This window comes from Sciurus carolinensis, chromosome 6, assembly GCF_902686445.1.
Source record: "Sciurus carolinensis chromosome 6, mSciCar1.2, whole genome shotgun sequence".
Taxonomy (NCBI): Eukaryota; Metazoa; Chordata; class Mammalia; order Rodentia; family Sciuridae; genus Sciurus; species Sciurus carolinensis.
In genome coordinates, this window is record NC_062218.1 from 108,162,486 (window position 1) to 108,175,101 (window position 12,616).

At 50.7% G+C, this 12,616-nt stretch overlaps 1 protein-coding gene across 3 annotated transcripts in view; it reads right to left on the minus strand.

Moving 5' to 3' along the window:
* The window catches only part of Camk2a (calcium/calmodulin dependent protein kinase II alpha), a 67,490-nt gene that overhangs the window by 38,421 nt on the left and 16,453 nt on the right, over window positions 1-12,616 (minus strand). For all 3 annotated transcript variants that reach the window (XM_047555418.1, XM_047555417.1, XM_047555416.1), the window contains exon 2: window positions 6,432-6,526. In XM_047555418.1, coding sequence (XP_047411374.1) covers window positions 6,432-6,526 — 95 coding nt within the window. The remainder of the gene's footprint in view (window positions 1-6,431; window positions 6,527-12,616) is intronic.

Here is a 12,616-nt window from a genome sequence, read left to right on the forward strand (position 1 = left end):
CCTGACTGGCAGGCTGGCAGGGCCTTCCTCTGCACTCTCAGAGCCCTGGACAACATGCTCCTCTTTCTCATGGACATCTAATCCTTAAGGGCAGGGTCTGTGTTGTACCTGAATGATTGGCACACAGTAGGTGCTCAAGAATAGCTGAATGAAGGAACAAATGATTGATGCGTGAACCTTCCTGAGGGAGAGGCTATTCTCTCCAGAAGAGCTGTTACCAATTCCCTTTCAGAGGACTCTGGGACCAGGGACCATAGGGTAGGCGGCAGCCTCAGCCTTGTCTGGCGCTCTTACCCTGTCTTCCATGACCCCTGTCGAAGGCCCCTGGGTTTCCACCCACCATGGAAAGAGGCCTTGTTCAGGATCTGACACCTGTGTCTCTGACTCTCCAGCTCCTGGTAACAGTCATCCTTCCCTGCCACCCCACTCACAGGCCCTGCCTTCCCTGGGCAGTGGGCCTCACCATCCCTATCTTACAGACAAGGAGGCAGCAGCCTGAGCAAGCCGAGGCCTCCATGGTGGCAGAGTCTGAACTGAAGCTGAGTTTTTCCAAATCCCTTTATGGTATGTTTCTCACAATTCCATAGCTAATACCTTACTTTTTAAAACAAAATGGTTAAAGAGAAACTACTAGCAAATGAAGAATACAGACTTGAGTCCTTCATCTGAAACACGGGAGACCAGAACTGTTCAGAGTTCAAAAAAAAATGTTTTCTCAGATTTCGGGATATTTGCATATACATCATGAGATACCTTGGGGATGGGACTCAATGTGCCACAAAATTCTTTTGTTTCATTTTACATTTTAAACACAGACTGAAAGGTGATTCTATATAGTATTTTTAATAGCTTTGTATATGACCCAAATTTTCAAGGAGTGGAATTTCCCACTTGTGGATACATGTCAACTCTCATAAAGTTTTGAATTTTGGAGCATTTTGGACTGGGAATGTTTGGATTAGGGATGCTCAACTTGTATTTACGGTGTGCCAGCTCCTGTACACTGTTTTATATGCCACTAAAGTCCTCATGACAATCCTTTGAGGGAGGTACTATCATTTTTGTGGTTTCAGAGAGGAGGGAACAAAGGTTCAGAGAGTAAGCAGACGCCTCCAATCACCCGCTTGGTGAGTGAGGGAGCCATGCTTTGTACCCAGGCAGTAAGACTTCAAAGTTGGGCTTTAAACCCTGCTGTGCTGTTCTCCATGTCCCAACTCAAAGCCACCACCTCCACCTGCCCCATCTGCCCATGGGAAAGGTGGAGCCCACAGAAGGGAACTCAGGAGGATGCGCAGAGGCTGAACTGGAACTGTAACCCAGACCACTGAATGGCCCTTCCAGAGCAGGCACCTGGGAAGGTGACAGAGGTGGAGAAAGTCCCAATACTTGTTCCTGGGCACCCGGCTCCCCTCTCCCCTGCCTCCTCCACTAGAGCAGTCACTGGCTGTCCTCCAGGCACCAAAGCCAAGATCGATGCTGAAATGCGGCTTTGCCATCCGCAAAGCAATTAAGTCCAATTCAGTTTCCATAGGCTCAACTCCCCGGTGAAAGACATGCTGCTGGCTAGGGAAGAGGAGGGGGCCCGGCGTGGGGGTATCCCAACTCCCCTCCTTCCCATTTCATCCAGGGGAAAGGATGTTCATTCCTGAGCAAAGGAGGGGCTTCCCCTCAAAGGCTAACTGGGAGTACTCAGAGGGAAATGGATCCTCTCCCTGCTACGTATGGATCCCCCTACCCCAGGCCCACAGAACCAGAAGTCGGGCAGGTCAAGGCCAGGTTTGTCAGAGGGGAGAGGGAATCTTCTGGCCCAGGCTACACATACAGAGCCCAAATCTGAAATTTTGGTGTTTTCTCCATGTGAGGTTAGCCAGGAACACAGCTCCACTGGTGGTATGGAGGTCACACAACGTTCAACTTGCGTCAGGTTACCAGACCTCCCAACTGCTATGCTGGGAGCTACTGTTTTTATAAGTCTTATATCTTGGGCATAGCACAAATGCCCTGCATTGTACCTCTCACATCATTTATTGGATGCCAATGTATACATTTATAACCCTGTTTGCAACACCGTCAATTTCTAATGTATAGAGAACCTCAGGACAGGGACCCTGTTTCTCTTGACTTCTGAGGTCTTGCTCTCTTGTGTAGATGGGGAAATGGAAGTCCAATGATAAAAAATGTTGACCTCCTCATCAAAATCACTTGGCTGGGTGGCCTTTTTAGAACACAGAGCTCTGAGGACCCCACTACCTGCCCCACACAATCGTCCATGGCAGTCAAGTGGCTTTCATTTTATTACTTATTTATTTATTAATTTGCAGTACTGGGTGTGGAACCCAGGGACACTTTTCCACTGAGCTACATCCCCAGTCCTTTTCGTTTTTTTTTATTTTGAGACAGGATTTCACTAAGTTGCTGAGGCTGGCCTCAAATTTGTGATCCTCCTGCCTCAGCCACCTGCACCCCGCACCAATCATTGGTTTACAGGCGTGTGCCACTGCACCCAACAAGCAGCTTTTTTAAAAATATAAGTAAGATCCTGTCACTCCTTGGTGTCGAACTCCAACAGCTCCCCAATGTACTTATGATACGATCTAGACTCCTCACCATCGCCAGCAATAGCGTGCCAGACACTGCCTCCAGTGGGCAGGAAACAACAGCCACAGTACCACCTTGGCCTCAGGCATGCCAAGCCTCTTTGTTCCTCAGGCCCCTTATACATGCTGTGACTCTGCCTGGAATACTCTTCCCCTGGGACAGTTCATGGCTGCCTTCTGTCATAGGCAGTTCCCTCCTATTGACATTGTCATAGGACAATGTCATCTCCCAGAGAGCTTCCCTGGCTGCTTTCTAAGAGCATCCCTCCTGTCACACCACTTCCCCAGTAACCGGTCTTTCTTTCCATCACTCCTCTCTTCCTGAAAGTACCCAGCTTATTTATGTGTTTAATGTTCTTCAGCTTCATTCCCTAGAAAACAGGCACACAGAGGGCAGATCTCTTCTGTTGGTGTCTGCCATGTTCCCAGGGTCTAAGATAAGCTCCCAAGCAGCTTACCAGGGTACCAGTGCAGACAAATGGCAGAGCTGGATTTCAGTCCACATCCATAATCACTGTCCTGTGTTGCCTCCCTTTCTAATCATTTATTAATTAACTAATCAATCCATCCAGCTCAGGAGAGACCCCCCACTGGCAAGAAGTCTCAGAAAGCCAGGAGTCTCCAGTTTCCTGCCTGGGAACCTGGCAGTATTGTCTCTAATGCCCACAATGACATCTTGGGAACATTCTTCCCTCCCTGGCTCACCTCACAGGGTGTCGAGGTTAAGTTGGTGGACACTGAAGTGAAGTCCCGGGGCCAGATAGTCTGAGCAGGGCAGGGCAGGACGGGACAGGCCTGGGAGGAAGTATAGACACACAGCTGGCAGGGTTTTGTATCCAGAGGGGCTGGGCTCCAGCAGGCAGCTGGGCACATGAGCCATGGAGGAAAGAGACCTCAAGCCTGGGAACAGGAAACGGCCCCTGGTTCCATAGGGCAGCAACAGGGCTCCCCGTCCTGGAAGGTTGGAGAAGTAATTCTAAGGTCCAGGCAAGGGGTGGGGAGGAGACTGGGGAAGAAAGGAGACGGGTGCCCTACTGCTTCCTCGGGGCTCCTCGCAGGACCCGAATGGACTCAGATAGAGCCCAATGAGTTCCTGCTCTGTTTCCACCCAGTGCTGAGCCTCACCCTCTGGGAGCCTAGGTAGTGAGCCTTCTGTGCTGGGGGTGGGGCACGGAGTCAGGAGGTCATAGTACCCAGACCAGTCCCTCTGGCTGCACCAGACACACCTAAATGCCCAGAACCCCAACAAGGAGGGACATGGGGAGCCCCTGGTGGGTGGGCACTGAGCCTTTGCTAGCCAGCTGCAGTGACCAGATTCCTGCCACGTGGGAGCTCGTGCCTCATCGACTGAATCCAACCCTCAGCTGCAGAACTCGGGCAGCTGCATTTTTAAAAAGACTCCCAGGGACATTTGGCAAGGGTTGGAACAGGCAAAATTTACTTTTCATTTCGTTTCTTTATAGTTTTTTGAATTATACTATAAGCATTTTTTAAGATTGATTTGAAGATCATATAAAATTGGCTCCTGGGTTTGGGAATCACTTGCTAGGATAGGCCAGGCGGGTTGGGGACAGGGAAACCACAGCTCCTTGGGAGGGTCAGACAGATAACCCCCAGCCCCCCAACTCTCTGTGGGCACAGCCCCTGCTGGGAGCTGCCAGAAGTCCCCCCCAGGAGTGCCAGCAGGAGAAATTCAGAGTGTGTTGCCAAATTCTCAGCATTAGACCCCCCTGGAGGCACCATGAGTGGCAAACAAAGAAGCCTGCTCCTCCTCTCCCGCTGGGAGAAGAGCCTGGCAGTTGGCAGACTTCTTCAGGAATGTTCCCTGACACCTTCCCCGCCCCCACCCTCCACACACTCACCTAGGCTGGGCCACCTTCCTCCCAGGAGGCTAAAGTTCAACCAATAGCCAGAGAGAGGGTCTTGGCGGTGATTGCTGGCATAGCCAGAGTGCACACTGTCCTGGGAACACTTAGTCACCTTCCCAAACAGAGCAGTGGCCTTACCACTCTCCTGTGCACCTGTCTCTCCGCCTCTGTGTGTGTGTGTGTGTGTATGAATGTGCCCCTGAGATGGTGGTGAGGCCCTCCAGTCCCCCAGCATCCAGGGAGATCTCCATTCCTAACACTTCTCTTGGGACAACCTCATCCTGTCACCACCATGTCATGACTCTAAGCACATCTCCACTATATCTCAAAGATTGGGACAGCTCCCTTGATCCTCAGAGATACAAAGCACAGAGTAGGCACAAGACTACCTCTAGTCACATAGCAATGATAGAGCCAATCCTGGCCTCTGGTCATGAAAGCCAGGCTGCTAGACTCCTACCAGCTTTCCTGCCCACCCTGCTCCTTGCCCCGGCTCTGGAATTTCCTTGAGTCTGGCCTTTTCATACTGACCATGCCATGTGCAAGCTCTGGACCTTCAGAGGCCCCACCTCCAGTTTCCCCCTCTGCTGAGTCTCTTGTCCCTGCAGCACACCAGGAGAAGTCAGTGACCAGGAGAAGCACTGGCTCCAACAACACGGAACTGGAGAGGTGAAGGGCAGCAACAGAAACCAACATGGCACCTGCTGGGAGGCCTGCAGGGAGCAGTGGGAGCATCCTGTACAGCATGTGCAGGACCTCCAGGAAGCCTAAGCCTGCCAGGCCCTGGCCCAGACACAGCTGCGCCTCTCAAACACAGGGACGCTAAGTCTGCCCCTCATGCCATGTCTCCCATCCTCTGCACAGCCCACCACTGCACCCACACCACCCAGCAGAATTCCCCCCTCAGCAGGTGGTCCCAGAAGCCCCTCGCACACGGCTTCCTTTGGGATGGACATTGGTGTCTTTGAAGACAACATCTTCTCCAACACACAGACTGTGGTCACTGCCATTACTGCCCCTAAACACATGCCAATGGGGAGGAGTTTTCTGGGCAACCGTCTCAAACTTGAATGCCCATGTGACTCATCTAGGCACCTTGTTAAAATGCAGTGCTGGGTCTTTTAGGCCTGGAGTGGGGCCCAGTGCTTTGAATTTCTAATAGTCTCCCAGGCATGCTGATGCTGCCAGTGGTCCTGGGGCTGTGTTTCCCAAACCTTTCTGCAAATTAGAATTAGCTGGATATCTTTTCCAAAACCTAGTCACATCCCAGACCACTTGTTTAAGGAACAGAGAGCGGGCTGGGGTGTTGAACCAGAGCTCACCTGGAGTTCACTGGGCTCTTGGAGTACCTAGTGTGAGCGCTGTCCCAGGTGCTGAGCGGACAGTTCTGAATGAGACCCGCCCACCCTCTTGGAGCTTATAGTCAAGAAAGAGAGATGTTAAACAAGGAGACAGACCAGCAAATAGGACAAGACTAGGTTAGGGGAAAGCCATGGTGGAAATAAACAGTATGAAAGAGAAAAGGGGGAGACCCCTCAGACCGGGTGGTCAGGGAAGTTGATATACGGATGTGACACAAAACTGAGACCTGAAGGTTGAGACAGGGCCAGCCATGTAAGGAGCCAGGTTAGGGTATCTGGGCAGAGAGTATGGCAGGAGCATTTCTGGAGGTAAGAAATGAAGGGAAGTAGCAGAAGAGCAGGGAAAGGAAGTCCTGCCAGGCACGTTGGCCTTCACTTGGTGTGGGAAAGAGAGCTGGGCCTTCTGGGAGAGGCTATGGCCTCCGGCCTAGATTCCCTGAGAAAGGAAGAGGGAGGGGTCTTTCCTCATTAGACCCTCAGGAACAAGAGCCCCCAAACATGTCATCATCCATGGGGAGGGACTTGGGTCCTGGTTCTAAGCCCAGGGGTGGAGGGGTGGCAGGGAAGAGGAGCCCAGAAGTGGGCAGGCCTGGGCCAGCACCTACCTCTGGCTGAGAGCTTCTTGGTGTTGATGATCTTAGCAGCATACTCCTGGCCAGCCAGCACCTTCACACACCTGCGCACGACTGAGAAGGCTCCCCTGGGAGGACAGAGAAGGCAGAGAAGGTGAGGGGCCCGGGGCCGTGTCCTTGGAGACACTAGAGTTCACACATCTGCACCATGCTGGAAGGGAAGCCTCCGTCAAGCTGCTCAGGTACACAGGGGCTCCTGCGACCCAGCTCAGAACAGCGTGGCTGGAGAGACCCAGAGAGGGACCCAGAAGCTGAGTCTCACTCAAGATCAGCCTCCCAGAGTCATCAAAACTTAAGCTCACCAAGTTGCAAAGCTTTGGAATCCTGTAGTGGTAGAACCACAGAATCTAGGTCTCTTAAAATTTTTAGCTTTTTTTATTCTTTGAGTAGGTTACACATTGACGGGACTCAAAGTTCAAAAGACTTTTTAAAAAAAGTACAGACAGTGAAAAGACTCCCTCCTGACCCTGTACCCCAGCCTCCAAGGTCCCCTTTCCAGAGATGGCCACTGCTGCTGACCCTTGTGCCTCTTTATGCAGATACCCACCCCCACACAAAGGCCACTGGAGTGACATGCTGTTCTGTACCCTCCTTTTCTCTGTTAGTAATGTATTTTGGAGATGGTTCTTCATATCAAAACATAAAGAGCTCCTCATTATATAATACATAATTGTGTGACTGTCCTGTACTTTACCAGCCAGTTTCCTAGTGAAGGGCAATTGGGTTAGTTTCAATCTTCAGTTATTCCAACAGCACTACATTGACTAACCTTGTATTTCGGTATTAAATTACATTTCCCATGTGTGCACACATCTGTGGCATGAATTCCAAGAATGGATTTTTTTTTGGTCAAAGGGTAGGTGTTGTTTGGAAATTTTGATAAAGACTGAAACTGTGCTTCTTAGTGATTGCACCAATTTACTTTCCCAGTAGTATGTGAGGGGAACAATTTCCTTTACCCATGTCCACACAGTGTGTTATCGAACTTTTTTTACATTTGCTGGTAAGAGAGATGGAAAATGACAACTTGATACTGATTTAGTTTTTAACTATCATTTTAAGAGTGAGGCTGAGCATCCTTTCCTGTTTTAAGAGGCTCCTGGGATTTTATCCTCAAAATATCCGTGACCAGAAGAGAACTTGGGGCAAGGACTGTGAGTTTCAGAGCTCATGGGGAAATGGATTATTGTCACATGGAATGGAGCTCGTCACCCACATCATTTAGTTTTTTAAGAAAATCTAGAAGTATAGATATTGACCAGGTATTTCCCTATTGGTTTCTTATCCCAAAAGGACTTGAGGACAGGACCTGCCTAAGAACTTGATCTGAAGCTGAGCTGCCACCATGCACTCCTTCACACAGAGGTAATCCGACCAGACCACTCATACTGAGGAGGCTTCCAAGGGACCTGACAGCAGCCTTGGCCACAAGTATCACTGCCCTAAACACACCAATGGCAAGAAGAGGAGCTCCTGGGCAGGATTCCCAAACGCAAATGTTCATCCAGCCATCTTGCAAAAATGCCCATTCTGATTCCCCATGATGAGTGGAGGCTCAGGACTCTGAGGTCCACTGTAGCTCAGGGTAGATGGCTCAAGGTCACACAGCAAGTTACAGTCAGAGCCGCAACTCTGAGATCGGCATTCCTGGGTGTTTGACTTCCACACCCAATGAGCCCACTCAGGTTCCTGCCCAGGTTCCCCAACGGAGTCTCCAAGTTTCAATCTTCCCACCCAAGATAACAGGCAGGTCCAAGTCACACAGATGAGGCCAACAAGAGCAGAGGAGGCCTCTGACAGGATGTGTGCCCTGCTCACAACCTGGGTCTGCTATCACTGAATCCACACCTGGGCAGCAGGAAGTGAGTGGTCAGGAAGCTCTAGAGAAGGGAGAGGAAGACAGGGGTGGGATGAACATGAGGGACCTTGAAGTATGACCTTATAGGAAAGTTAAAGGCCAGAATCCATGAACAACCATGGGGCCTCTCTGGCATGTGCACCTCTGCCTGTTCCTTACCAGAAGGAAAGCGGTAGGCCCTGTGACCCTCACAAGACTCTTCTCCTGCTGTGGGGTCCCTCCTCTGTGCTCTGGAGCCCCCCTGTGTAGAAAAATGTCCTTTTCCTTATTGACTCCCACAGTGCTTCTGGTCACCAAATAGAGGCAGCTTCTCTCATACCAACCCATTCTACTCTGCGGACACCAGTTGTGTCCCACAATTCAATCATGACGCTATCTAGAGTTAGTGCAGACCCCACAGGTTAAGGGTCCCATCCCACAAGACAGCTCCATCACCTCAGATGCCAATCCCAAGCAGTGAGTCCCCAAGTTACCTTCTGTCCAACTTTGTTAGCAACTGGAAGTTCCCACAACTCCCTCCTTAGGCTAGAGAATTCTTTATGATGATTCACACAGTTCAGAGAAATACATTTACTTATTATAGAATAAAAGGTATGTTGAAGGACACAGATGAACAGCCAGTTACCAGGTAGGCAAGGCTGGGAAGCATCCTGAGCACAGGGGTTCTGCCTCTCCGGACCCGGGGTGTGCCAACCTCCTACCGCATGGATGTTTACCACCCAGAGGTCTCTGCACCCCACCCCTTCAGCATCTTATGAAGGCTTCATCACATGTGTATGAGCAAATATTAACTCAGTCCCCAGTCCTCTCACCTTCCCAGAAGGTGGGAGTGGGGCTAAAGGCTTCTAAGCAAATCACATCTTGATCTTTGATGACCAGCTCCATCCAGGAGACCACTGAGCGTCACCTTATTCAAACAAAAGACGTCCTTATCACCTAGGAAATTCCAAGGGATTAAGAGTTCTATGTCAGGAATGGGGATAAAAGACCAAATATTAGAAATCAAGATGCTCTGGACAGTCCTATCCCTTAGGAAATTACTAGAGTTTTAGGAGCTCTTTCAACAACCAGGCCCAAGATCAACTATATGTCTTATACCACGATACCATGCTTCCATACTTCCCATCTCGTCCAGGGTGGTAGCAGCTTGTCCACCTCCCTGTCTCTCCCAGCTGGGTAAGTTCCTAGGGGCAAGAACTTGCACTTCCCTCTCTATGCCCTGGCACCAGGGACCCAAATGGTACCTGATACCAAATGCGCCTCTGTAAGTGTTCCTTGCAGGAGCAGGAGGTTGATATAAGCAAGAATGAGAGAAACAGAAATGAGATAGGAAGAGAGGATTTTTAGGCAAGGGTGTCAGGGACAGGAGCAGGCATCTGAGGACAGCAGGTGACTACTTATCTCTGAAACCCAGGCAGGGGTATGGACCCAAGGACCTTCAGGTTCCTGCCAAATAGGAACCTTGATTCTGAAGAGCCCTGGGCAGAAAACATGCTACGTGACCACATCTGGGAAGGGTTCTGACCTCCACAGAGAGGAATGCAAGGATAGAGGAAGGTGGCCAGCTGCTGAGTGCAGGGCTGGAACTTGTCACATCTACCAGCATCTAGCCCATTCTAGGTCCAGAGCTAGAGGTTAATTAATATGTGTCTGGTGGATGGAGGGAGAGAGGGAGGATCGGATGTAGTTTCTCCATAAGAAAAACTATGCTCTATTCTGGGTAAAGATCTTAAATTAGTGGTCATCAAAGTGGCTGCTAAAGAATCTCCTGGGAATCTTTTAAAAATATAGATATCTAATAAATCAGAACCCCTGGGTGTGAACCCTGGGTATAGGTGATTCTTTTCCAACCAGCCCAGTCCTGCCTGCCTACCTTCTGGGGAAGTCCTGTTACACATCCTACCTCTCCTGGAATCGACATCAGTAGAGACCATCACCTGGGCTCTGTGCTGGGAGGTTTGATGGGCCCTATGAACCTGGGTTCTACCCCAAGGAGCCAGGGGCCTAAGAGCCCCATCTATGAAACAAAAGTCTTAACTAGCTAAACTTGCTCCTCAGGACAGGGCCAAGCTCTTGTGAGATCAGAGGTTCTTGACCAGGAACCCAGGCCTTGGTCTGTGAAGTTAGGCATATGCATTTTGTCCCAGACAGGGTTGCCTGGCTCTCCTCTGGTGCTTGAAGGGAGGCATTTATCAAAATCAGCCAAGAATTACTGACCCAAAGAGCTTCTTTGCCTCCAGTGCATGAGCACCAAGCTCCTTCTTGACCTTCACAGCAACCCTGAGAAGTCAGGACTGTGAAACCCTTTTAACAGACTGGGAAACTGAGGCCTTAGTTAGTAGGCATATTCCCAGTGACCTTGTGAAGGGAATTCAGATCATGTGAACTTTTTCTCCTAACCATCAAAGACAGGGGAGCATAGCCTCAAGAACCAGGGCTCTGTGGTCACAAAGACCTGTGGTCCGGTCCTGGCCCACTCTTAGCAGACTGTGTGCCTGGAACTCGCCCTTCACGGCTCTGAGCCGAGCGTGGGCTCCTGATGTGCTGGAGAGACGAGGTGAGGTTATTTGGGCAAAGCTCTGGCTCAGGGTCAAGCACACAGAGAAGAACAAGGCAGAGCAGGGAGGAGAGGGGCCCAAGGAGATGAAGAAAGGGCCTGGGCCAGGGAGCCCTCTTGCTACCCAGGCAGCCTCAGTCTCCATCTGTGGGAGGGAAGGACCCTCTGCCTGCCACAGTGGCAGGGATCAGGAAGACAAGGGCAGATAAGAGTCATGGAGCACAAGTGAGACTGAGAGCCAGAAAGGGTAGTGCATACCTGTAATCCCAACTGCTCCAGAGGCTGAGGCAGGAGGATCACAAGTTCAAGACCAGCCTGAGTAAACTGGTGAGACCCTCTCTTAAAATAAAAAATAAAAAGGGCTGGGGGTGTAACTCAGTGACAAAGCATCCCTGGGTTCAATCTCCAGCACTGAGAGAGAGAAAGAGAGTGGGGAGGGAGGGAGGGAGAGAGAAGCAAGTCTGCAGCCCTCCTTCCTCTTTTCTTTCTTTTATCCCTGTTAAGAAAAGCATATTTCTATATTCTTGTCCTTTGTAATCAAGTAACCATGGACCAGCAGCCTTGGAAATCAGAAAGGTCTCTTCTCCATGGCCCTGAACTGAGCAGGCGGCCAGCAGGTGAGGGGTGCAGAACTTGGGAACAGGACAGGGAGAAAGAGACAAGGAGACCGGGTTGGGAGGAAGTAACCACAGGAGGAAGAGGTGAGGCCTGGGTATGGGGGCCCCGTGTGAGGGCCAGGGGAGTGCTTGTGAAAGTGTTCTTGGGTTCCCAGGGGAGGGGAGTGTATCTGAGTGTGGGCGTGGGAAGGGATGGGGTGGGCAGAGGAGGCAGGGCTTTTGGGTGCAGGGGGGACAATGCTCCTGGGTGCAGGGAGGGTGTTTGGCCACAAATATTTATTGGAGGTTGTGTCTAGCCCTGAGTGTGTGATGCTGTGAGGCTCTGGGTGTGACCAAGCACATGTGGGTCACTCTGGGCACAACATATATGTCTATGTGAGAAAGAGGGTCACAGGCAATGCAGGGAGGGAGAGGCCTGTGAGGAAGAAACAGGCAGACGCTGAAAGGATGGAATCTGGGAGGCCGTGGGCAGGGCTGGGCCTTGATGTGGGCCCCAGTTTCTTCACTGGCAATGTGGGGGCTGGCAAGGGGATGAAGCTTGATAGTGTGGAGGCCTTTCCAGCTTCAGTGTGGTACCCCAGGGCTGTGCAACGGCACTTCCTGTGGTGGTGGAAATACTCCACATTGTTCAGTGGGGCAGTCACTGGGCAATACAACTGTACCAAATTGGACCTGTGGCCAGTGGGACCACAGAAAGGAATTTTAATTTGATTTCCTTGAAGTTGCTCTATGTAGCTAATATCTACCATATCGAAGAGTGCAATTCTATTTGGGTAAGAGAAGGTATTTCTGGACCTGCCCAACCATAGTTCACAAATCATGGTTCAGCCACTTATGAGCAAGTTGCTTCACTGTGGTCTTCCTGTTTTCTCCCTTGTAAAATATGAACAATAAGAATACCCACCCTGTGCAGAGGGTTCGAGGATTCAGGGAGATAATCAGGCTGTGAGTTAGCAGAGTCCCTGGAGTATAATAAATGATCAAGAAACAATGCCCTGTCTAGGGGCCATGATGTGCAAAGGGGTGAGAACAGAGCATCATCGGTAACAAAGCGGACGTTGCCTGCCAAGCTCAGGATGAATGGAGCAGGGAGGAGCTGTGTGGAGGCCATGGTGAGGAGGGGAGG